At 47.9% G+C, this 26,647-nt stretch overlaps 2 protein-coding genes across 2 annotated transcripts in view; both read right to left on the bottom strand.

The window, feature by feature from the left end:
* Positions 1 to 20,125, bottom strand: part of LOC135561676 (histone PARylation factor 1) — a 41,770-nt gene extending 21,645 nt beyond the window's left edge. The window contains 7 exon segments of the mRNA XM_065003409.1: positions 4,283 to 4,299; positions 4,302 to 4,378; positions 4,380 to 4,412; positions 8,626 to 8,724; positions 14,880 to 15,066; positions 19,104 to 19,293; positions 20,027 to 20,125. Of these exon segments, the coding sequence (XP_064859481.1) occupies positions 4,283 to 4,299; positions 4,302 to 4,378; positions 4,380 to 4,412; positions 8,626 to 8,724; positions 14,880 to 15,066; positions 19,104 to 19,293; positions 20,027 to 20,062 (639 nt within the window). The 5' untranslated portion in view covers positions 20,063 to 20,125.
* A 5,727-nt stretch (positions 20,126 to 25,852) lies between these two features.
* Positions 25,853 to 26,647, bottom strand: part of LOC135561675 (cGMP-specific 3',5'-cyclic phosphodiesterase-like) — a 57,323-nt gene continuing 56,528 nt past the window's right edge. Inside the window, 1 exon segment of the mRNA XM_065003408.1 lies at positions 25,853 to 26,647. This exon segment is cut by the window's right edge and continues 2,724 nt beyond it. The gene's annotated coding sequence lies outside the window, so the exon portion shown is untranslated.

Raw genomic sequence — 26,647 nt, 5'->3', positions numbered from 1 at the left:
GGGGTGTTACCTTCTAGTACCGTCTCAGTACGGGGTGTTACCTTCTATTACCGTCTCAGTACGTGGTGTCACCTTCTAGTACCGTCTCAGTACGGGGTGGTACCTTCTAGTACCGTCTCAGTACGGGGTGTTACCTTCTGGTACCGTCTCAGTACGGGGTGTTACCTTCTAGTACCGTCTCAGTACGGGGTGTTACCTTCTAGTACCGTCTCAGTACGGGGTGTTACCTTCTAGTACCGTCTCAGTACGGGGTGTTACCTTCTAGTACCGTCTCAGTACGGGGTGTTACCTTCTAGTACCGTCTCAGTAGGGGGTGTTACCTTCAGTACAGGGGGTGTCACCTTCTAGTACCGTCTCAGTACGGGGTGTTACCTTCTAGTACCGTCTCAGTACGGGGTGTTACCTTCTGGTACCGTCTCAGTACGGGGTGTTACCTTCTAGTACCGTCTCAGTACGGGGTGTTACCTTCTAGTACCGTCTCAGTACGGGGTGTTACCTTCTAGTACCGTCTCAGTACGGGGTGTTACCTTCTAGTACCGTCTCAGTACGGGGTGTTACCTTCTAGTACCGTCTCAGTACGGGGTGTTACCTTCTAGTACCGTCTCAGTACGGGGTGTTACCTTCTAGTACCGTCTCAGTACGGGGTGTTACCGTCTCAGTACGGGGTGTTACCGTCTCAGTACGGGGTGTTACCGTCTAGTACCGTCTCAGTACGGGGTGTTACCTTCTAGTACCGTCTCAGTACGGGGTGTTACCTTCTAGTACCGTCTCAGTACGGGGTGTTACCTTCTAGTACCGTCTCAGTACGGGGTGTTACCTTCTCAGTACGGGGTGTTACCTTCTAGTACCGTCTCAGTACGGGGTGTTACCTTCTAGTACCGTCTCAGTACGGGGTGTTACCTTCTAGTACCGTCTCAGTACGGGGTGTTACCTTCTAGTACCGTCTCAGTACGGGGTGTTACCTTCTAGTACCGTCTCAGTACGGGGTGTTACCTTCTAGTACCGTCTCAGTACGGGGTGTTACCTTCTAGTACCGTCTCAGTACGGGGTGTTACCTTCTAGTACCGTCTCAGTACGGGGTGTTACCTTCTAGTACCGTCTCAGTACGGGGTGTTACCTTCTAGTACCGTCTCAGTACGGGGTGTTACCTTCTAGTACCGTCTCAGTACGGGGTGTTACCTTCTAGTACCGTCTCAGTACGGGGTGTTACCTTCTAGTACCGTCTCAGTACGGGGTGTTACCTTCTAGTACCGTCTCAGTACGGGGTGTTACCTTCTAGTACCGTCTCAGTACGGGGTGTTACCTTCAGTACGGGGTGTTACCTTCTCAGTACGGGGTGTTACCTTCTAGTACCGTCTCAGTACGATGGGTGTACCTTCTAGTACCGTCTCAGTACGGGGTGTTACCTTCTAGTACCGTCTCAGTACGGGGTGTTACCTTCTCAGTACCGTCTCAGTACGGGGTGTTACCTTCTAGTACCGTCTCAGTACGGGGTGTTACCTTCTAGTACCGTCTCAGTACGGGGTGTTACCTTCTGGTACCGTCTCAGTACGGGGTGTTACCTTCTAGTACCGTCTCAGTACGGGGTGTTACCTTCTAGTACCGTCTCAGTACGGGGTGTTACCTTCTAGTACCGTCTCAGTACGGGGTGTTACCTTCTAGTACCTTACGGGGTGTTACCTTCTAGTACCGTCTCAGTACGGGGTGTTACCTTCTAGTACCGTCTCAGTACGGGGTGTTACCTTCTAGTACCGTCTCAGTACGGGGTGTTACCTTCTAGTACCGTCTCAGTACGGGGTGTTACCTTCTAGTACCGTCTCAGTACGGGGTGTCACCTTCTAGTACCGTCTCAGTACGGGGTGTTACCTTCTAGTACCGTCTCAGTACGGGGTGTTACCTTCTAGTACCGTCTCAGTACGGGGTGTTACCTTCTAGTACCGTCTCAGTACGGGGTGTTACCTTCTAGTACCGTCTCAGTACGGGGTGTTACCTTCTAGTACCGTCTCAGTACGGGGTGTTACCTTCTAGTACCGTCTCAGTACGGGGTGTTACCTTCTCAGTACGGGGTGTTACCTTCTAGTACCGTCTCAGTACGGGGTGTTACCTTCTAGTACCGTCTCAGTACGGGGTGTTACCTTCTAGTACCGTCTCAGTACGGGGTGTTACCTTCTAGTACCGTCTCAGTACGGGGTGTTACCTTCTAGTACCGTCTCAGTACGGGGTGTTACCTTCTGGTACCGTCTCAGTACGGGGTGTTACCTTCCGTCTCAGTACGGGGTGTTACCTTCTAGTACCGTCTCAGTACGGGGTGTTACCTTCTAGTACCGTCTCAGTACGGGGTGTTACCTTCTGGTACCGTCTCAGTACGGGGTGTTACCTTCTAGTACCGTCTCAGTACAGGGTGTTACCTTCTAGTACCGTCTCAGTACAGGGGTGTTACCTTCTAGTACCGTCTCAGTACGGGGTGTTACCTTCTAGTACCGTCTCAGTACGGGGTGTTACCTTCAGTACGGGGTGTTACCTTCTAGTTACCTTCAGTACGGGGTGTTACCTTCTAGTACCGTCTCAGTACGGGGTGTTACCGTCTCAGTACGGGGTGTCACCTTCTAGTACCGTCTCAGTAGGGGGTGTTACCTTCTCAGTACGGGGTGTTACCTTCTAGTACCGTCTCAGTACGGGGTGTTACCGTCTCAGTACGGGGTGTTACCTTCTAGTACCGTCTCAGTACGGGGTGTTACCTTCTAGTACCGTCTCAGTACGGGGTGTCACCTTCTGGTACCGTCTCAGTACGGGGTGTCAGGTACCGTCTCAGTACGGGGTGTGGGAGTACCGTCTCAGTACGGGGTGTTACCTTCTAGTACCGTCTCAGTACGGGGTGTTACCGTCTCAGTACGGGGTGTTACCGTCTCAGTACGGGGTGTTACCGTCTAGTACCGTCTCAGTACGGGGTGTTACCTTCTGGTACCGTCTCAGTACGGGGTGTTACCTTCTGGTACCGTCTCAGTACGGGGTGTTACCTTCTAGTACAGTCTCAGTACGGTGTGTTACCTTCTAGTACCGTCTCAGTACGGGGTGTTACCTTCTAGTACCGTCTCAGTACGGGGTGTTACCTTCTAGTACCGTCTCAGTACGGGGTGTTACCTTCTAGTACCGTCTCAGTACGGGGTGTTACCTTCTAGTACCGTCTCAGTACGGGGTGTTACCTTCTAGTACCGTCTCAGTACGGGGTGTTACCTTCTAGTACCGTCTCAGTACGGGGTGTTACCTTCTAGTACCGTCTCAGTACGGGGTGTTACCTTCTAGTACCGTCTCAGTACGGGGTGTTACCTTCTAGTACCGTCTCAGTACGGGGTGTTACCTTCTAGTACCGTCTCAGTACGGGGTGTTACCTTCTAGTACCGTCTCAGTACGGGGTGTTAGGAGTACCGTCTCAATACGGGGTGTTACCTTCTAGTACCGTCTCAGTACGGGGTGTTACCGTCTCAGTACGGGGTGTTACCTTCTAGTACCGTCTCAGTACGGGGTGTTACCTTCTAGTACCGTCTCAGTACGGGGTGTTACCTTCAGTACCGTCTCAGTACGGGGTGTTACCTTCTAGTACCGTCTCAGTACAGGGGTGTTACCTTCTAGTACCGTCTCAGTACAGGGGTGTTACCTTCTAGTACCGTCTCAGTACGGGGTGTTACCTTCTAGTACCGTCTCAGTACGGGGTGTTACCTTCTAGTACCGTCTCAGTACGGGGTGTTACCTTCTAGTACCGTCTCAGTACGGGGTGTTACCGTCTCAGTACGGGGTGTTACCTTCTAGTACCGTCTCAGTACGGGGTGTTACCTTCTAGTACCGTCTCAGTACGGGGGTGTTACCTTCTAGTACCGTCTCAGTACGGGGTGTTACCTTCTAGTACCGTCTCAGTACGGGGTGTTACCTTCTAGTACCGTCTCAGTAGGGGGTGTTACCTTCTAGTACCGTCTCAGTACGGGGTGTTACCTTCTAGTACCGTCTCAGTACGGGGTGTTAGGTACCGTCTCAGTACGGGGTGTTACCTTCTAGTACCGTCTCAGTACGGGGTGTTACCTTCTAGTACCGTCTCAGTACGGGTGTTACCTTCTAGTACCGTCTCAGTACGGGGGGTGTTACCTTCTCAGTACGGGGTGTTACCTTCTAGTACCGTCTCAGTAGGGGGTGTTACCTTCTAGTACCGTCTCAGTACGGGGTGTTACCTTCTAGTACCGTCTCAGTACGGGGTGTTACCTTCTAGTACCGTCTCAGTACGGGGTGTTACCTTCTTGTCTCTCTGTCATCTTTGGTCTTCTGCTCCAGGTTACCTTCTAGTCCGTTACTCCTCTCCACGGGGTTATCCAGAGCCTTGCCCCCTTCAGCCCACCCTCTCCTTCCTCTTCCTCAGAAATAGACTGAAGGAGAGAGAGATGGAGAAGGAGGGAGAGTTTGGGCAGAGGGGGAGAGAGAGGGGAGGGGGGGTTAGGGAGGAGAGAGCAGGGGGGTGAGGGAGGAGAGAGCAGGGGGGTGAGGGAGGAGAGCACCGGGGGTGAGGGGAGTTAGGGGGGAGAGTAGGGGGTGTTAGGGGGTGAGTCTCAGTAGCGGGGGTGTTACCGTCTCAGAGGGGGTGAGAGTCAGGGGGGGGAGGAGGGAGGGTGTTAGGGGGGTGACGGGGTGAGGGAGAGAGTACCGGGGGGGGGGGGAGGGAGGAGAGCGGTGTTACCTTCTAGTACAGTCTCAGGAGGGGGGGGGTGTTACGGGGAGGGGAGGAGTAGAGTCTCAGAGGGGGAGGAGGGAGGAGAGGTCTCAGGACGGGGGGGAGGGAGAGAGTACCGGGGGAGGGAGAGAGAGGGGGGGACCTTCTAGCGGGGGGAGGGTGAGGGGGGGGGTGTTACCTTCGGGGGTGAGGGAGGAGGGAGTACCGGGGAGGACGGGGGAGGGGGGGAGGAGGAGAGTCTCAGGAGGGGTGTTACCTTCTCAGTGAGGGGAGTTACAGGGGGGAGGGAGAGTCTCAGGGGAGGGGGGTTACCGCTCAGGGGGGGGTGAGGGAGGAGAGAGGGGGGGGAGGGGAGCAGGGGGGACGCAGGGGGTGTTAGGGGGGGAGGGAGGAGAGAGGGGGGTGAGGGAGGAGAGAGGGGGAGGGGAGGGAGGGGAGAGAGGGGGGAGGGAGGGAGGAGGGAGAGCAGGGGGGGTCTCAGTACGGGGAGGGAGGAGAGAGCAGGGGGAGGGGGAGGGAGAGCAGGGGGAGGGGTGAGGGAGGAGAGAGCAGGGGGGGGTGAGGGAGGGAGAGCAGGGGGGGGAGGGGAGGGGGGGGAGTCAGGGGGGGGAGGGAGAGAGCAGGGGGTGAGGGAGGAGAGAGCAGGGGGGGTGAGGGAGGAGAGAGCAGGGGGTCAGAGGGAGGAGAGAGCAGGGGGGTGAGGGAGGAGAGAGCAGGGGGAGAGGGAGTAGAGGGGGGGAGGGAGGGAGGAGGGGGGAGGGGGAGGAGTAGAGTCTCAGCGGGGTACGGGGGGAGGGAGGAGAGAGCAGGGGGAGTTAGGGGGGGGGGGAGAGTCTCAGGCAGGGGGTGGGGGGGAGGAGAGAGCAGGGGGGTGAGGGAGGAGAGAGCAGGGGGTGTGAGGGAGGAGAGAGCAGGGGGTGGGGTGAGGGGGGAGAGAGCAGGGAGAGGGAGGAGTCTCAGTACGGGAGGGTGAGAGAGCAGGGGGAGAGGGAGGAGAGAGCAGGGGGTGGGAGGGTGTTACCTTCTAGGAGACCGTCAGGGGGTAGGGGGAGAGACCTTCTGGTGACCGGAGAGAGCAGGGTGTTGAGGGAGGAGAGAGCAGGGGGTGAGGGGGAGTCAGGGGGGTGGGGTCTCAGAGAGAGCAGGGGGTGACCGTCTCAGGAGGGGAGATTACCTTGAGGGTCCTCTGCTTCATGCCTTTGGTCTTCTGCTCCAGGGAAAAGGGGGAGGGAGGAGGAGAGAGGGGGGTGAGGGAGGAGAGAGCAGGGGGAGCCTTCCCTTCCTACGCCCACCCTCAGAGGGGTGAGGGAGGAGAGAGCCCAGAGGGAGGAGGAGAGGGGGGTGAGGGAGGAGAGAGCAGGGGGGGAGAGGAGGGGAGCAGAGGGGGGTGAGGGAGGAGAGAGCAGGGGGTGAGGGAGGAGAGAGCAGGGGGAGAGGGAGGAGGAGAGATCTCTGAGGGAGGAGAGAGAGGGGGAGAGGGAGGAGAGAGAGCAGGGGGAGAGGGGGGGAGAGAGCAGGGGGTGGAGGGAGGGGGAGAGGGAGGAGAGAGCAGGGGGAGAGGGAGGAGAGAGCAGGGGGGGGAGAGGGAGGAGAGAGCAGGGGGTGAGGGAGGAGAGAGCAGGGGGGAGGGAGGAGAGAGCAGGGGGAGGGGGTGAGGGAGGAGAGAGCAGGAGGGAGGAGAGGCAGGGGGTGAGGGAGGAGAGAGCAGGGGGGGTGAGGGAGGAGAGAGCAGGGGGGTGAGGGAGGAGAGAGCAGGGGGGGGGGAGAGAGAGCAGGGGGTGGGAGAGAGCAGGGGGTGAGGGAGGAGAGAGCAGGGGGGGGTGAGGGAGGAGAGAGCAGGGGGGGAGGGAGGGAGGGGGGGGAGGAGGAGAGCAGGGGGTGAGGGAGGAGAGAGCAGGGGGTGAGGGGGAGGGAGAGCAGGGGGGTGAGGGAGGAGAGAGCAGGGGGGAGGGGTGAGGAGGAGAGAGCAGGGGGGAGGGAGGAGAGGCAGGGGGGTGAGGGAGGAGAGAGAGGGGGGGAGAGGGGAGGAGAGAGCGGGGGGGTGAGGGAGGAGAGAGGAGGGGGGGAGAGGGAGGAGAGAGCAGGGGGGAGAGGGAGGAGAGAGCAGGGGGGGAGGAGGGGAGGGAGAGCAGGGGGAGAGGGAGGAGAGAGCAGGGGGGGGGGGGGAGGGAGGAGAGAGCAGGGGGGTGAGGGAGGAGAGAGCAGGGGGGGGGGAGGAGAGAGCAGGGGGGTGAGGGAGGAGAGGGGGGAGGGAGGAGAGAGCAGGGGGTGGGGGGGGGGAGAGAGCAGCAGGGGGGGGAGGGGAGGAGAGAGCAGGGGGGTGGGGGAGGAGAGAGCAGGGGGGGAGGGGAGGAGAGAGCAGGGGGGAGGGGGGGAGGAGAGAGAGCAGGGGGGGGTGAGGGAGGAGAGAGCAGGGGGGGGGAGGGAGGAGAGAGCAGGGGGAGGGGGAGGGGAGGGAGGAGAGAGCAGGGGGGTGAGGGAGGAGAGAGCAGGGGGTGAGGGAGGAGAGAGCAGGGGGAGGGGGGGGGGGAGGGAGGAGAGAGCAGGGGGGTGAGGGAGGGGGCAGGGGGTGAGGGGGAGGAGAGAGCAGGGGGGGGGTGAGGGAGGGAGGAGAGAGCAGGGGGGGGGAGGGGAGGGGGTGAGGGAGGGAGAGCAGGGGGTGAGGGAGGAGAGAGCAGGGGGTGAGGGAGGAGAGAGCAGGGGGGAGGGAGGGGAGCAGGGGGTGAGGAGAGAGGTAAAAAGGGATGGAGAGAAACAAGCAATGTGAGTCATCTCTGTCCCATCCCGTGACCACACCATCTCTGTCCCACCCCATGACCACACCATCTCTGTCCCCTCCCATGACCACACCATCTCTGTCCCATCCCATGACCACACCATCTCTGTCCCATCCCATGACCACACCATCTCTGTCCCCTCCCATGACCACACCATCTCTGTCCCCTCCCATGACCACACCATCTCTGTCCCATCCCATGACCACACCATCTCTGTCCCATCCCATGACCACACCATCTCTGTCCATCCCATGACCACACCATCTCTGTCCCATCCCATGACCACACCATCTCTGTCCCTCCCATGACCACACCATCTCTGTCCCATCCCATGACCACACCATCTCTGTCCCATCCCATGACCACACCATCTCTGTCCCATCTCATGACCACACCATCTCTGTCCCTCCCATGACCACACCATCTCTGTCCCATCCCATGACCACACCATCTCTGTCCCCTCCCATGACCACACCATCTCTGTCCCATCCCATGACCACACCATCTCTGTCCCATCCCATGACCACACCATCTCTGTCCCATCCCATGACCACACCCTCTCTGTCCCACCCCATGACCACACCATCTCTGTCCCATCCCATGACCACACCATCTCTGTCCCCTCCCATGACCACACCATCTCTGTCCCATCCCATGACCACACCATCTCTGTCCCATCCCATGACCACACCATCTCTGTCCCATCCCATGACACCCATCTCTGTCCCATCCCATGACCACACCATCTCTGTCCCATCCCATGACCACACCATCTCTGTCCCCATCCCATGACCACACCATGACCACACCATCTCTGTCCCATCCCATGACCACACCATCTCTGTCCCCATCCCATGACCACACCATGACCACACCATCTCTGTCCCCTCCCATGACCACACCATCTCTGTCCCATCCCATGACCACACCATCTCTGTCCCATCCCATGACCACACCATCTCTGCCACATCCCATGACCACACCATCTCTGTCCCATCCCATGACCACACCAACCAGTGGACTCTCTTGTCGTTGTGTTAGTTTAGATGGTCCATGTGTTCCTCGTTGTGTTAGTTTAGATGGTCCATGTGTTCCTCGTTGTGTTAGATGGTCCATGCTGTGGAGGACACTCACTGGACAGCAGCAAACATGTTGTCCCCCATCTGCGTAATGGTACAGCCCTTCTTGGCTTCATTCTCCCCTAGGAACACAGGCAGGGAGTCCGGACTATCTCTGAAAAACAGGGGTGGAGATTAATATGACAATGTTGTAAAGTGATGCTGTTCCTCTGTAAAGGGATGCTGTTCCTCTCTCTAAAGGGATGCTGTTCCTCTCTCTAACGGGATGCTGTTCCTCTCTCTAAAGGGATGCTGTTCCTCTCTCTAAAGGGATGCTGTTGCTCTCTCTAACGGGATGCTGTTCCTCTCTCTAAAGGGATGCTGTTCCTCTCTCTAAAGGGATGCTGTTCCTCTCTCTAAAGGGATGCTGTTCCTCTCTCTAAAGGGATGCTGTTCCTCTAAAGGGATCTAAAGGGATGCTGTTCCTCTCTCTAAAGGGATGCTGTACCTCTCTCTAAAGGGATGCTGTTCCTCTCTCTAACGGGATGCTGTTCCTCTGTAAAGGGATGCTGTTCCTCTCTCTAAAGGGATGCTGTTCCTCTCTCTAAAGGGATGCTGTTCCTCTCTCTAAAGGGATGCTGTTCCTCTCTCTAAAGGGATGCTGTTCCTCTCTCTAAAGGGATGCTGTTCCTCTCTCTAAAGGGATGCTGTTCCTCTCTCTAAAGGGATGCTGTACCTCTCTCTAAAGGGATGCTGTTCCTCTCTCTAACGGGATGCTGTTCCTCTCTCTAAAGGGATGCTGTTCCTCTCTCTAAAGGGATGCTGTTCCTCTCTAAAGGGATGCTGGTCCTCTCTCTAAAGGGATGCTGGTCCTCTGTAAAGGGATGCTGGTCCTCTCTCTAAAGGGATGCTGTTCCTCTCTCTAACGGGATGCTGTTCCTCTCTCTAACGGGATGCTGTTCCTCTCTCTAAAGGGATGCTGTTCCTCTCTCTAAAGGGATGCTGGTCCTCTGTAAAGGGATGCTGGTCCTCTCTCTAAAGGGATGCTGTCCTCTCTCTAAAGGGATGCTGTCCTCTCTCTAAAGGGATGCTGTTCCTCTCTCTAACGGGATGCTGTTCCTCTCTCTAACGGGATGCTGTTCCTCTCTCTAAAGGGATGCTGTTCCTCTCTCTAAAGGGATGCTGTTCCTCTCTCTAACAGGATGCTGGTCCTCTCACTAAAGGGATGCTGGTCCTCTCTCTAAAGGGATGCTGTTCCTCTCTCTAAAGGGATGCTGTTCTCTCTCTAAAGGGATGCTGTTCCTCTCTCTAAAGGGATGCTGTTCCTCTCTCTAAAGGGATGCTGTTCCTCTCTCTAAAGGGATGCTGTTCCTCTCTCTAAAGGGATGCTGTTCCTCTCTCTAAAGGGATGCTGTTCCTCTCTCTAACGGGATGCTGTTCCTCTCTGTAAAGGGATCCTGTAGTAACCCCTTCCTGTAGTAACCTGTAGCTGTAGTAAGCCCTTCCTGTAGTAACGCCTTCCTGTAGTAACCCCTACCTGTAGTAACCCCTTCCTGTAGTAACACCTTCCTGTAGTAACCCCTTCCTGTAGTAACCCCTTCCTGTAGTAACCCCTTCCTGTAGTAACCCCTTCCTGTAGTAACCCCTTCCTGTAGTAACCTGTAGTAACCTGTAGAAACTTGTGGTAAAGGCCTTCCTGTAGTAACCCCTTCCTGTAGTAACCCCTTCCTGTAGTAACCTGTAGTAACCCCTACCTGTAGTAACCTGTAGTAACCCCTTCCTGTAGTAACCCCTTCCTGTAGTAACCCCTTCCTGTAGTAACCCCTTCCTGTAGTAACGCCTTCCTGTAGTAACCCCTTCCTGTAGTAAACCCTTCCTGTAGTAACCCCTTCCTGTAGTAACCCTTCCTGTAGTAACGCCTTCCTGTAGTAACGCCTTCCTGTAGTAACCCCTACCTGTAGTAACCCCTTCCTGTAGTAACCCCTACCTGTAGTAAACCCTTCCTGTAGTAACCCCTTCCTGTAGTAACCCCTTCCTGTAGTAACCCCTTCCTGTAGTAACCCCTTCCTGTAGTAACCCCTTCCTGTAGTAACCCCTTCCTGTAGTAACCCCTTCCTGTAGTAACCTGTAGTAACTTGTGGTAAAGGCCTTCCTGTAGTAACCCCTTCCTGTAGTAACCTGTAGTAACCCCTACCTGTAGTAACCTGTAGTAACCCCTACCTGTAGTAACCCATACCTGTAGTAACCCCTACCTGTAGTAACCTGTAGTAACCCCTACCTGTAGTAACCTGTAGTAACCCCTACCTGTAGTAACCTGTAGTAACCCTGTCCTGTAGTAACCTGTAGTAACCCCTAACTGTAGTAACCCCTACCTGTAGTAACCCCTACCTGTAGTAACCCTGTCCTGTAGTAACCTGTAGCTGTAGTAACACCTTCCTGTAGTAAACCCTTCCTGTAGTAACGCCTTCCTGTAGTAACGCCTTCCTGTAGTAACGCCTTCCCGTAGTCCCGTAGTAACGCCTTCCCGTAGTAACGCCTTCCCGTAGTAACGCCTTCCTGTAGTAACGCCTTCCTGTAGTAACCTGTAGTAACCCCTTCCTGTAGTAACGCCTTCCTGTAGTAACCCCTTCCTGTAGTAACCTGTAGCTGTAGTAACCCCTTCCTGTAGTAACCTGTAGCTGTAGTAACCCCTACCTGTAGTAACACTTTCCTGTAGTAACCCCTTCCTGTAGTAACCTGTAGCTGTAGTAACCCCTTCCTGTAGTAACCTGTAGCTGTAGTAACCCCTTCCTGTAGTAACCCCTTCCTGTAGTAACGCCTTCCTGTAGTAACCCCTTCCTGTAGTAACCTTCCTGTAGTAACCCCTTCCTGTAGTAACGCCTTCCTGTAGTAACCCCTTCCTGTAGTAACCCCTTCCTGTAGTAACCTGTAGCTGTAGTAACCCCTTCCTGTAGTAACCCCTTCCTGTAGTAACCCCTTCCTGTAGTAACCCCTTCCTGTAGTAACCCCTTCCTGTAGTAACCTGTAGCTGTAGTAACCCCTTCCTGTAGTAACCTGTAGCTGTAGTAACCTGTAGCTGTAGTAACGCCTTCCTGTAGTAACCTGTAGCTGTAGTAACACCTTCCTGTAGTAACGCCTTCCTGTAGTAACCTGTAGCTGTAGTAACGCCTTCCTGTAGTAACACCTTCCTGTAGTAACCCCTTCCTGTAGTAACGCCTTCCTGTAGTAACCCCTTCCTGTAGTAACCTGTAGTAACACCTTCCTGTAGTAACCCCTACCTGTAGTAACGCCTTCCTGTAGTAACCCCTTCCTGTAGTAATGCCTTCCTGTAGTAACCCCTTCCTGTAGTAACCCCTACCTGTAGTAACCCCTACCTGTAGTAACCCCTACCTGTAGTAACCTGTAGCTGTAGTAACCCCTTCCAGTAGTAGCCCCTTCCAGTAGTAGCCCCGTCCTGTAGTAACCTGTAGCAACGCCTTCCTGTAGTAACCCCTACCTGTAGTAACCCCTAGTAACCCCTACCTGTAGTAACCCCTACCTGTAGTAACCCCTTCCTGTAGTAACCCCTTCCTGTAGTAACCCCTTCCTGTAGTAACCCCTACCTGTAGTAACCCTTACCTGTAGTAACCCCTACCTGTAGTAACCCCTTCCTGTAGTAACCCCTTCCTTTAGTGACCCCTACCTGTAGTAACCCCTACCTGTAGTAACCCCTACCTGTAGTGACCCCTTCCTGTAGTGACCCCTACCTGTAGTAACCCCTTCCTGTAGTAACCCCTACCTGTAGTAAACCCTTCCTGTAGTAACCCCTTCCTGTAGTAACCCCTTCCTGTAGTAACCCCTTCCTGTAGTAACCCATTCCTGTAGTAACCTGTAGTAACCCCTTCCTGTAGTAACCCCTTCCTGTAGTACCCTGTAGCTGTAGTAACCCCTTCCTGTAGTAACCCCTACCTGTAGTAACCCCTACCTGTAGTAACTTGTAGCTGTAGTAACACCTTCCTGTAGTAACCTGTAGTAACCCCTACCTGTAGTAACCCCTTCCTGTAGTAACCTGTAGCTGTAGTAACACCTTCCTGTAGTAACCTGTAGCTGTAGTAACCCCTTCCTGTAGTAACCCCTTCCTGTAGTAACCCCTTCCTGTAGTAACCTGTAGCTGTAGTAACCTGTAGCTGTAGTAACCCTTTCCTGTAGTAACCCCTTCCTGTAGTAACCTGTAGCTGTAGTAACCCCTTCCTGTAGTAACCCCTACCTGTAGTAACCCCTTCCTGTAGTAACCCCTTCCTGTAGTAACCTGTAGCTGTAGTAACCCTTTCCTGTAGTAACCCCTTCCTGTAGTAACCTGTAGCTGTAGTAACGCCTTCCTGTAGTAACCCCTTCCTGTAGTAACCTGTAGCTGTAGTAACCCTTTCCTGTAGTAACCCCTTCCTGTAGTAACCCCTTCCTGTAGTAACCCCTTCCTGTAGTAACCCCTACCTGTAGTAACCCAGGTGTAGGACGGTCATTACCTGTAGTAACCCCTACCTGTAGTAACCCATGTGTAGGACGGTCATTACCTGTAGTAACCCCTACCTGTAGTAACCCCTACCTGTAGTAACCCAGGTGTAGGAGGGTCATTACCTGTAGTAACCCAGGTGTAGGAGGGTCATTACCTGTAGTAACCCAGGTGTAGGAGGGTCATTACCTGTAGTAACCCCTACCTGTAGTAACCTGTAGTAACCCCTACCTGTAGTAACCCCTACCTGTAGTAACCCCTACCTGTAGTAACCCCTACCTGTAGTAACCTGTAGTAACCCCTACCTGTAGTAACCCCTACCTGTAGTAACCCCTACCTGTAGTAACCCCTTCCTGTAGTAACCCAGGTGTAGGAGGGTCATTACCTGTAGTAACCCAGGTGTAGGAGGGTCATTACCTGTAGTAACCTGTAGTAACCCCTACCTGTAGTAACCCAGGTGTAGGAGGGTCATTACCTGTAGTAACCCCTACCTGTAGTAACCTGTAGTAACCCCTACCTGTAGTAACCCGTACCTGTAGTAACCCCTTCCTGTAGTAACCCAGGTGTAGGAGGGTCATTACCTGTAGTAACCCCTACCTGTAGTAACCTGTAGTAACCCCTACCTGTAGTAACCCCTACCTGTAGTAACCCCTACCTGTAGTAACCTGTAGTAACCCCTACCTGTAGTAACCCCTACCTGTAGTAACCCCTTCCTGTAGTAACCCAGGTGTAGGAGGGTCATTACCTGTAGTAACCCAGGTGTAGGAGGGTCATTACCTGTAGTAACCTGTAGTAACCCCTACCTGTAGTAACCCAGGTGTAGGAGGGTCATTACCTGTAGTAACCCCTACCTGTAGTAACCTGTAGTAACCCCTACCTGTAGTAACCCGTACCTGTAGTAACCCCTTCCTGTAGTAACCCAGGTGTAGGAGGGTCATTACCTGTAGTAACCCCTACCTGTAGTAACCTGTAGTAACCCCTACCTGTAGTAACCCCTACCTGTAGTAACCCAGGTGTAGGAGGGTCATTACCTGTAGTAACCCAGGTGTAGGAGGGTCATTACCTGTAGTAACCCCTACCTGTAGTAACCCCTACCTGTAGTAACCCCTACCTGTAGTAACCCCTACCTGTAGTAACCCCTTCCTGTAGTAACCCAGGTGTAGGAGGGTCATTACCTGTAGTAACCCCTACCTGTAGTAACCCAGGTGTAGGAGGGTCATTACCTGTAGTAACCCCTACCTGTAGTAACCCCTACCTGTAGTAACCCAGGTGTAGGAGGGTCATTACCTGTAGTAACCCCTACCTGTAGTAACCCCTACCTGTAGTAACCCCTACCTGTAGTAACCTGTAGTAACCCCTACCTGTAGTAACCCAGGTGTAGGAGGGTCATTACCTGTAGTAACCCCTACCTGTAGTAACCCCTACCTGTAGTAACCCCTTCCTGTAGTAACCCCTTCCTGTAGTAACCCAGGTGTAGGAGGGTCATTACCTGTAGTAACCCCTACCTGTAGTAACCCCTACCTGTAGTAACCCAGGTGTAGGAGGGTCATTACCTGTAGTAACCCCTACCTGTAGTAACCCCTACCTGTAGTAACCCAGGTGTAGGAGGGTCATTACCTGTAGTAACCCCTACCTGTAGTAACCCAGGTGTAGGAGGGTCATTACCTGTAGTAACCCCTACCTGTAGTAACCCAGGTGTAGGAGGGTCATTACCTGTAGTAACCCCTACCTGTAGTAACCCAGGTGTAGGAGGGTCATTACCTGTAGTAACCCCTACCTGTAGTAACCCCTACCTGTAGTAACCCCTACCTGTAGTAACCCCTACCTGTAGTAACCCCTACCTGTAGTAACCCAGGTGTAGCAGGTTGTCTCCATTCCCTTGCAGTACGGTCTGGTACTCCGGAGGGTCGTAGAAGTGCCTCCAGTGTAGGTGGTAGTTGGGCTGGTGGTTGGCTGAGCTACGGTGGGCCTCCGCCAGAATGTCAAACGGGCCAACCAACCTCAAACCCAGGGTTTCCTTCAGCGCGTCTAGAGAGGGGAATTATATGTGGTCAATATGATCCTAAAATAGCGTGTTTCAATGCTAATAGGATAGTGTTTCAGGCTGTTGAATGCTAATAGGATAGTGTTTCAGGCTGTTGAATGCTAATAGGATAGTGTTTCAGGCTATTGAATGCTAATAGGACAGTGTTTCAGGCTGTTGAATGCTAATAGGATAGTGTTTCAGGCTATTGAATGCTAATAGGATAGTGTTTCAGGCTGTTGAATGCTAATAAGATAGCGTGTTTCTATGTGTTTCAGGCTGTTGAATGCTAATAGGATAGCGTGTTTCAGGCTGTTGAATGCTAATAGGATAGTGTTTCAGGCTGTTGAATGCTAATAGGACAGTGTTTCAGGCTGTTGAATGCTAATAGGATAGTGTTTCAGGCTGTTGAATGTTAATAGGACAGTGTTTCAGGCTGTTGAATGCTAATAGGACAGTGTTTCAGGCTGTTGAATGCTAATAGGATAGTGTTTCAGGCTGTTGAATGCTAATAGGATAGTGTTACAGAGTATTGAATGCTAATAGGATAGTGTTACAGGCTGTTGAATGCTAATAGGATAGCGTGTTTCAGGCTGTTGAATGCTAATAGGATAGTGTTTCAGGCTGTTGAATGCTAATAGGACAGTGTTTCAGGCTGTTGAATGCTAATATGATAGTGTTTCAGGCTGTTGAATGCTAATAGGACAGTGTTTCAGGCTGTTGAATGCTAATAGGATAGTGTAACAGAGTGTTGAATGCTAATAGGATAGTGTTTCAGGCTGTTGAATGCTAATAGGATAGCGTGTTTCTATGTGTTTCAGGCTGTTGAATGCTAATAAGATAGCGTGTTTCTATGCGTTTCAGGCTGTTGAATGCTAATAGGATAGCGTGTTTCAGGCTGTTGAATGCTAATAGGATAGTGTTTCAGGCTGTTGAATGCTAATAGGACAGTGTTTCAGGCTGTTGAATGCTAATAGGATAGTGTTTCAGGCTGTTGAATGCTAATAGGATAGTGTTACAGAGTATTGAATGCTAATAGGATAGTGTTTCAGGCTGTTGAATGCTAATAGGATAGTGTTTCAGGGTGTTGAATGCTAATAAGATAGTGTTACAGAGTATTGAATGCTAATAGGATAGTGTTTCAGGCTGTTGAATGCTAATAGGATAGTGTTTCAGGCTGTTGAATGCTAATAGGATAGTGTTACAGAGTATTGAATGCTAATAAGATAGTGTTACAGAGTATTGAATGCTAATAGGATAGTGTTACAGAGTATTGAATGCTAATAGGATAGTGTTACAGGCTGTTGAATGCTAATAGGATAGTGTTTCAGGCTGTTGAATGCTAATAGGATAGTGTTACAGGCTGTTGAATGCTAATAGGATAGTGTTTCAGGCTGTTGAATGCTAATAGGATAGCGTGTTTCTATGTGTTTCAGGCTGTTGAATGCTAATAAGATAGCGTGTTTCTATGTGTTTCAGGCTGTTGAATGCTAATAGGATAGTGTTTCAGGCTGTTGAATGCTAATAGGACAGTGTTTCAGGCTGTTGAATGCTAATATGATAGTGTTTCAGGCTGTTGAATGCTAATAGGACAGTGTTTCAGGCTGTTGAATGCTAATAGGATAGTGTAACAGAGTGTTGAATGCTAATAGGATAGTGTTTCAGGCTGTTGAATGCTAATAGGATAGCGTGTTTCTATGTGTTTCAGGCTGTTGAATGCTAATAAGATAGCGTGTTTCTATGCGTTTCAGGCTGTTGAATGCTAATAGGATAGCGTGTTTCAGGCTGTTGAATGCTAATAGGATAGTGTTTCAGGCTGTTGAATGCTAATAGGATAGTGTTTCAGGCTGTTGAATGCTAATAGGATAGTGTTTCAGGCTGTTGAATGCTAATAGGATAGTGTATTGAATTAGGATAGTGTTTCAGGCTGTTGAATGCTAATAGGATAGTGTTTCAGGGTGTTGAATGCTAATAAGATAGTGTTACAGAGTATTGAATGCTAATAGGATAGTGTTTCAGGCTGTTGAATGCTAATAGGATAGTGTTTCAGGCTGTTGAATGCTAATAGGATAGTGTTACAGAGTATTGAATGCTAATAAGATAGTGTTACAGAGTATTGAATGCTAATAGGATAGTGTTACAGAGTATTGAATGCTAATAGGATAGTGTTTCAGGCTGTTGAATGCTAATAGGATAGTGTTACAGAGTATTGAATGCTAATAAGATAGTGTTACAGAGTATTGAATGCTAATAGGATAGTGTTTCAGGCTGTTGAATGCTAATAGGATAGTGTTTCAGGCTGTTGAATGCTAATAGGATAGTGTTACAGGCTGTTGAATGCTAATAGGATAGTGTTTCAGGCTGTTGAATGCTAATAGGATAGTGTTACAGGCTGTTGAATGCTAATAGGATAGTGTTTCAGGCTGTTGAATGCTAATAGGATAGTGTTTCAGGCTGTTGAATGCTAATAGGATAGTGTTTCAGGCTGTTGAATGCTAATAGGATAGTGTTTCAGGCTGTTGAATGCTAATAGGATAGTGTTTCAGGCTGTTGAATGCTAATAGGATAGTGTTTCAGGCTGTTGAATGCTAATAGGATAGTGTTTCAGGCTGTTGAATGCTAATAAGATAGCGTGTTTCTATGTGTTTCAGGCTGTTGAATGCTAATAGGATAGTGTTTCAGGCTGTTGAATGCTAATAGGACAGTGTTTCAGGCTGTTGAATGCTAATAGGACAGTGTTTCAGGCTGTTGAATGCTAATAGGATAGTGTTTCAGGCTGTTGAATGCTAATAGGATAGTGTTTCAGGGGTTGAATGCTAATAGGATAGTGTTTCAGGGTGTTGAATGCTAATAGGATAGTGTTACAGAGTATTGAATGCTAATAGGATAGTGTTTCAGGCTGTTGAATGCTAATAGGACGGTGTTTCAGGCTGTTGAATGCTAATAGGATAGTGTTACAGAGTATTGAATGCTAATAAGATAGTGTTATCAGGTATTGAATGCTAATAGGATAGTGTTAACCTACCCTGGGGTTATCAGGGCTGGGTGAGTGGGTAACCTACCCCAGGGGTTATCAGGGCTGGGTGAGGGTGAGTGGGTAACCTACCCCAGGGGTTATCAGGGCTGGGTGAGTGGGTAACCTACCCCAGGGGTTATCAGGGCTGGGTGAGTGGGTAACCTACCCCAGGGGTTATCAGGGCTGGGTGAGTGGGTAACCTACCCCAGGGGTTATCAGGGCTGGGTGAGGGTGAGTGGGTAACCTACCCCAGGGGTTATCAGGGCTGGGTGAGGGTGAGTGGGTAACCTACCCCAGGGGTTATCAGGGCTGGGTGAGTGGGTAACCTACCCCAGGGGTTATCAGGGCTGGGTGAGTGGGTAACCTACCCCAGGGGTTATCAGGGCTGGGTGAGTGGGTAACCTACCCCAGGGGTTATCAGGGCTGGGTGAGTGGGTAACCTACCCCAGGGGTTATCAGGGCTGGGTGAGTGGGTAACCTACCCAGGGGGTTATCAGGACTGGGTGAGTGGGTAACCTACCCAGGGGGTTATCAGGACTGGGTGAGTGGGTAACCTATCCCAGGGGTTATCAGGACTGGGTGAGTGGGTAACCTATCCCAGGGGTTATCAGGGCTGGGTGAGTGGGTAACCTACCCCGGGGGTTATCAGGGCTGGGTGGGTGGGTAACCTACCCCGGGGGTTATCAGGACTGGGTGAGTGGGTAACCTACCCCAGGGGTTATCAGGGCTGGGTGAGTGGGTAACCTACCCCAGGGGGTTATCAGGACTGGGTGAGTGGGTAACCTACCCGGGGGTTATCAGGGCTGGGTGAGTGGGTAACCTACCCCGGGGGTTATCAGGGCTGGGTGAGTGGGTAACCTACCCCTGGGGTTATCAGGGCTGGGTGAATGGGTAACCTACCCCAGGGGTTATCAGGACTGGGTGAGTGGGTAACCTACCCCAGGGGTTATCAGGACTGGGTGAGGGTGAGTGGGTAACCTACCCCAGGGGTTATCAGGACTGGGTGAGGGTGAGTGGGTAACCTACCCCGGGGGTTGTCAGGGCTGAGCAGGGAGCAGAAGTCCCAGAAGAGGTAGAAGTCTTCAGGCATCCTCAGTTTATAGAGTCTCTCCACCTCCTCCCTCAGTCTGGCAGGTACCTCAGCAGTAGTCGGTCTCGCTGTCGGCTCCTCCCGACGGCATTTCTTCTTCAACTGCCCGTCGGCAGAATCTGACTCCTAAAGAAGATGAACAGTTGGTGGAATTCAATTCACTAGCTAGTGTAAACAGCTGACGACATCACAGCTGATTGAGTCAAGTTTGAAGATGTGGTTTGATAACTGGGTGTATTCATTAGAAACCAAACTGAATAAACAGACTGAGAAAGGGGGAGGAGGGACTACAAGGGGGCCATGTTTAGTAGCAGATATGTTTTATATCCTTGAATAAAGAAGATGTGATTACTTATTCATTCATGTCAGAGGCATGTTTGTTCTACATTGCCTATTTCTATCTGAATGTTCCAAAACGTTCGAGTCCTGCTGAACGCGCCACTGGATTACAAAAAAAAGAAACGCTGGTTTTCCCGTTGCAAATCGTTTTGCTTACGGTGTGCGCTTAATGAACGTTACCCTGAGCAGCTCGCTCTGCAAAAAGCTCATGGTAATACTGTCAATGGACGGTAACTTGGTTATCAGCTTGTTAGCTAGTTTATACTAATATAATGATCTGGCTACACTATCTTGGGAAAACAGTAATATAACCGAAGCTAACTGCAAAAAAAATTAAATAAATGAAACTATTTAGAGACACGTTTAGTTTGTTAGCTAGTTAAGACAGTCATGTAGATGCCATAGTGGCCCATCCGTGTTTTGTAACGCAAGACAAATATTCCCCCTTGCTACATAACTCGCTGGCTAAAACCATCCTATCGTGGCTCCAATAAAAAAATATTTATGGGTCTGACAATACCTGAGGAATAGATTTAGTTTTTCGTTTCCCTGTCATATTTTTTCCTCCTCTCCGTTCGACAGCAAACAAGCACACAACGGTGTAGCTAACGACAACACATTAGGACTTCTGCCATTGGGAAGTAATGTAGAGCGCCATCTAGGGGAGCGGAGTGCGCATTGCGTCCCAGAGATCCATAACAGAGACAAGAGTGGTGAGAAAAGTACCCAAATGTCATACTTGAGTAAAAGTAAAGATACCTTAATAGAAAATGACTCAAGTCTACTACTTGAGTAAGTCTAAAAGTATTTCGTTTTAAATATACTTAAGTATCAAAAGTTTTAAAAAATATGAATAATGTAAAATGTCTTATATTAAGCAAACCAGATTGCACTATTTTCTTGTTTTTTTTAAATGCACGGATAGCCAGGGTTTCAGTCTGTTTCAGTTGATCCTAGCTACCATTCCTAATGTCGTCCTGTTTCAGTCGATCCTAGCTACCATTCCTAATGTCGTCCTGTTTCAGTCGATCCTAGCTACCATTCCTAATGTCGTCCTGTTTCAGTCGATCCTAGCTACCATTCCTAATGTCGTCCTGTTTCAGTCGATCCTAGCTACCATTCCTAATGTCGTCCTGTTTCAGTCGATCCTAGTTACCATTCCTAATGTCGTCCTGTTTCAGTCGATCCTAGCTACCATTCCTAATGTCGTCCTGTTTCAGTTAATCCTAGCTACCATTCCTAATGGTCCTGGCGATCCGGGCTACCATTCACCAAGGAGGCCCTGTTTCAGTCGATCCGGGGCTTACCATTCTAATGTCCAGCTGTTTCAGGAGGCCCATTGTTAATGTCGTCCTGCCAGAGCTCAGGGGCTTCCCATCACCAAGGAGGCCCGTATTGCCGATCCGGGGCTTCCCATCACCAAGGAGGCCCTTATTGCCGATCAGGGGCTTCCCATCACCAAGGAGGCCCTTATTGCCGATCCGGGGCTTCCCATCACCAAGGAGGCCCTTATTGCCGATCCGGGGCTTCCCATCACCAAGGAGGGCCTTATTGCCGATCCGGGGCTTCCCATCACCAAGGAGGGCCTTATTGCCGATCCGGGCTTCCCATCACCAAGGAGGGCCCTTATTGCCAAAGGCTGTTGCTTTCGATTTCCCACGGCAAGTGACGTCCCCTCACGTTGGCTGGTTTGCAGGTTCAAGAATAGGAACATCCACCAGGACACCCAGAAGCATCCTTCTAACTCAATTTTCCAGGTAAGAAATAACACTTAAATAACAAAATACTGCAAAGTTGGCAAAGAGCTAGAAACTCACCCTGTTGTAACCTGGGTTGAAATGTAAAGTTAATGTATAAAGAAACGTTTATTACAGTAATATAAACGTTTATTACAGTATTATAAACGTTTATTACAGTAATATAAACGTTTATTACAGTAATATAAACGTTTATTACAGTAATATAAAGAAACGTTTATTACAGGAATATAACGAAATGTTTATTACAGTAAAATAAAGAAATGTTTATTACAGTAATATAAAGAAACGTTTATTACAGTAATATAAAGAAACGTTTATTACAGTAATATAAAGAAACGTTTTTTACAGTAATATAAACGTTTATTACAGTAATATAAAGAAATGTTTATTACAGTAATATAAAGAAACATTTATTATAGTAATATAAAGAAACGTTTTTTACAGTAATTTAAAGAAATGTTTATTACAGTAATTTAAAGAAATGTTTATTACAGTAATTTAAAGAAATGTTTATTACAGTAATATAAAGAAACGTTTATTACAGTAATATAAAGAAACGTTTATTACAGTAATATAAAGAAACATTTATTACAGTAATATAAACGTTTATTACAGTAATATAAAGAAACGTTTATTACAGTAATATAAAGAAACGTTTATTACAGTAATATAAAGAAACGTTTATTACAGTAATATAAACGTTTATTACAGTAATATAAAGAAACATTTATTACAGTAATATAAACGTTTATTACAGTAATATAAAGAAACATTTATTACAGTAATATAAAGAAACATTTATTACAGTAATATAAACGTTTATTACAGTAATATAAACGTTTATTACAGTAATATAAAGAAACGTTTATTACAGTAATATAAATAAACGTTTATTACAGTAATATAAATAAACGTTTATTACAGTAATATAAAGAAACGTTTATTACAGTAATATAAAGAAACGTTTTTTATGGTAATATAAAGAAACGTTTATTACAGTAATATAAAGAAACGTTTATTACAGTAATATAAACGTTTATTACAGTAATATAAACGTTTATTACAGTAATATAAAGAAACGTTTATTACAGTAATATAAAGAAACATTTATTACAGTAATATAAAGAAACATTTATTACAGTAATATAAACGTTTATTACAGTAATATAAAGAAACGTTTATTACAGTAATATAAAGAAACGTTTATTACAGTAATATAAAGAAACATTTATTACAGTAATATAAACGTTTATTACAGTAATATAAAGAAACGTTTATTACAGTAATATACCACACACACTGATACAAACACAAGAGCCACAGTAATATAAACGTTTATTACAGTAATATAAACGTTTATTACAGTAATATAAACATGTATTACAGTAATATAGACGTTTATTACAGTAATATAAACGTTTATTACAGTAATATAAACATGTATTACAGTAATATAAAGAAACGTTTATTACAGTAATATAGACGTTTATTACAGTAATATAAAGAAACATTTATTACAGTAATATAAAGAAACGTTTATTACAGTAATATAAACGTTTATTACAGTAATATAAAGAAATGTTTATTACAGTAATATAAATAAACGTTTATTACAGTAATATAAAGAAACGTTTATTACAGTAATATAAATAAACGTTTATTACAGTAATATAAATAAACGTTTATTACAGTAATATAAAGAAACGTTTATTACAGTAATATAAAGAAACGTTTATTACAGTAATATAAAGAAACGTTTATTACAGTATTATAAACGTTTATTACAGTAATATAAACGTTTATTACAGTAATATAAAGAAACGTTTATTACAGTAATATAAAGAAACGTTTATTACAGTAATATAAAGAAACGTTTATTACAGTAATATAAAGAAATGTTTATTACAGTAATATAAACGTTTATTACAGTAATATAAAGAAACGTTTATTACAGTAATATAAACGTTTATTACAGTACTATAAAGAAACGTTTATTACAGTAATATAAACGTTTATTACAGTAACATAAAGAAACGTTTATTACAGTAATATATAGAAATGTTTATTACAGTAATATAAAGAAACGTTTATTACAGTAATATAAACATTTATTACAGTAATATAAAGAAACGTTTATTACAGTAATTATTCTATTGATTCAAGCAGTATAGAGTCTTATTCTATTGATTCAAGCAGTATAGAGTCTTATTCTATTGATTCAAGCAGTATACAGTCTTATTCTGTTGATTCAAGCAGTAGAGAGTCTTATTCTATTGATTCAAGCAGTATAGAGTCTTATTCTATTGATTCAAGCAGTATAGAGTCTTATTCTATTGGTTCAAGCAGTATAGTCTTATTCACTTGATTCAGCAGTATAGAGTCTTATTCTATTGATTCAAGCAGTATAGAGTCTTATTCTATTGATTCAAGCAGTATAGAGTCTTATTCTATTGAATACAGGAGGGTTTCTCTCCAGGAACAGGGTTGGAGTTAAAACCTACAACCCTGTTCCTGGAGAGATACCCTCCTGTAGGTTATAACTCCAACCCTATTCCTGGAGAGAAACCCTCCTGTAGGTTTTAACTCCAACCCTGTTCCTGGAGAGAGACCCTCCTGTAGGTTATAACTCCAACCCTGTTCCTGGAGAGTGACCCTCCTGTAGGTTATAACTCCAACCCTGTTCCTGGAGAGTGACCCTCCTGTAGGTTATAACTCCAACCCTATTCCTGGAGAGAAACCCTCCTGTAGGTTTTAACTCCAACCCTGTTCCTGGAGAGAGACCCTCCGGTAAGGTTATAACTCCAACCCTGTTCCTGGAGAGTGACCCTCCTGTAGGTTATAACTCCAACCCTGTTCCTGGAGAGTGACCCTCCTGTAGGGTGTAGAGTATCTCTGGTGTAGAGTATCTCTGGTGTAGAGTATCTCTGGTGTAAAGTATCTCTGGTGTATCTCTGGTGTATCTCTGGTGTAGAGTATCTCTGGTGTATCTCTGGTGTATCTCTGGTGTAGAGTATCTCCGGTGTAGAGTATCTCTGGTGTAGAGTATCTCTGGTGTAGAGTATATCTGGTGTAGAGTATCTCTGGTGTAGAGTACCTCTGGTGCAGAGTATCTCTGGTGTATCTCTGGTGTAGAGTATCTCTGGTGTAGAGTATCTCTGGTGTAGAGTATCTCTGGTGTAGAGTATCTCTGGTGTATCTCTGGTGTATCTCTGGTGTAGAGTATCTCTGGTGTATCTCTGGTGTAGAGTATATCTGGTGTAGAGTATCTCTGGTGTAGAGTATCTCTGGTGTAGAGTATCTCTGGTGTAGAGTACCTCTGGTGCAGAGTATCTCTGGTGTATCTCTGGTGTAGAGTATCTCTGGTGTAGAGTATATCTGGTGTAGAGTACCTCTGGTGTAGAGTACCTCTGGTGTAGAGTATCTCTGGTGTAGAGTATCTCTGGTGTAGAGTATCTCTGGTGTATCTCTGGTGTAGTGTATCTCTGGTGTATCTCTGGTGTAGAGTATCTCTGGTGTAGAGTATCTCTGGTGTAGAGTATCTCTGGTGTAGAGTACCTCTGGTGTAGAGTATCTCTGGTGTAGAGTATCTCTGGTGTAGAGTATCTCTGGTGTAGAGTATCTCTGGTGTATCTCTGGTGTAGAGTATCTCTGGTGTATCTCTGGTGTAGAGTATCTCTGGTGTAGAGTATCTCTGGTGTAGAGTACCTCTGGTGTAGAGTATCTCTGGTGTAGAGTACCTCTCGTGTAGAGTATCTCTGGTGTAGAGTATCTCTGGTGTACCTCTGGTGTAGAGTATCTCTGGTGTACCTCTGGTGTAGAGTATCTCTGGTGTAAAGTATATCTGGTGTAGAGTATCTCTGGTGTATCTCTGGTGTAGTGTACCTCTGGTGTAGAGTATCTCTGGTGTAGAGTATCTCTGGTGTAGATTACCTCTGGTGTAGAGTACCTCTGGTGTAGAGTATCTCTGGTGTAAAGTATCTCTGGTGTATCTCTGGTGTAAAGTATCTCTGGTGTAGAGTACCTCTGGTGTAGAGTATCTCTGGTGTATCTCTGGTGTAGAGTACCTCTGGTGTAGAGTATCTCTGGTGTACCTCTGGTGTAGAGTATCTCTGGTGTAGAGTACCTCTGGTGTAGAGTACCTCTGGTGTAGAGTATCTCTGGTGTATCTCTGGTGTAGAGTATCTCTGGTGTACCTCTGGTGTAGAGTATCTCTGGTGTAGAGTATCTCTGGTGTAGAGTATCTCTGGTGTATCTCTGGTGTAGAGTATCTCTGGTGTACCTCTGGTGTAGAGTATCTCTGGTGTACCTCTGGTGCAGAGTATCTCTGGTGTAGAGTACCTCCGGTGTAGAGTATCTCTGGTGTATCTCTGGTGTATCTCTGGTGTAGAGTATCTCTGGTGTATCTCTGGTGTATCTCTGGTGTAGAGTATCTCTGGTGTATCTCTGGTGTATCTCTGGTGTAGAGTATCTCTGGTGTATATCTGGTGTAGAGTATCTCTGGTGTAGAGTATCTCTGGTGTAGAGTATCTCTGGTGTAGAGTATCTCTGGTGTAGTGTACCTCTGGTGTAGAGTATCTCTGGTGTAGAGTATCTCTGGTGTAGAGTATATCTGGTCCAATCTGTAATATATTACATTGTGAATATAGATATTATATTACATTATACTGTATTGACCAATCTGTAATATATTACATTATACTGTATTGTCCAATCTGTAATATATTACATTGTGAATATAGATATTATATTACATTATACTGTATTGGCCAATCTGTAATATATTACATTATACTGTATTGTCCAATCTGTAATATATTACATTATACTGTATTGGCTAATCTGTAATATATTACATTATACTGTATTGTCCAATCTGTAATATATTACATTATACTGTATTCTCCAATCTGTAATATATTACATTGTGAATATAGATATTATATTACATTATACTGTATTGGCCAATCTGTAATATATTACATTATACAGACGATAACCAGTGATGTTGCTGTTGGGGGAGGGTCTACCCAGATAGCCAGTGATGTAGCTGTTGGGGGAGGGTCTACCAGACGATAACCAGTGATGTTGCTGTAGGGGGAGGGTCTACCCAGATGATAACCAGTGATGTTGCTGTTGGGGGAGGGTCTACCAGATGATAACCAGTGATGTTGCTGTTGGGGGAGGGTCTACCCAGATGATAACCAGTGATATTGCTGTTGGGGGGAGGGTCTACCCAGATGATAACCAGTGATATTGCTGTTGGGGGGAGGGTCTACCCAGATGATAACCAGTGATCTTGGGGGAGGGTCTACCCAGATGATAACCAGTGATGTTGCTGTTGGGGGAGGGTCTACCCAGATGATAACCAGTGATGTAGCTGT

Source organism: Oncorhynchus nerka, linkage group LG18, assembly GCF_034236695.1.
Source record: "Oncorhynchus nerka isolate Pitt River linkage group LG18, Oner_Uvic_2.0, whole genome shotgun sequence".
Lineage (NCBI taxonomy): Eukaryota > Metazoa > Chordata > Actinopteri > Salmoniformes > Salmonidae > Oncorhynchus > Oncorhynchus nerka.
The sequence above is the reverse complement of the archived record's forward strand: the minus strand, read 5'-3'. Positions and strand labels throughout refer to the sequence as shown.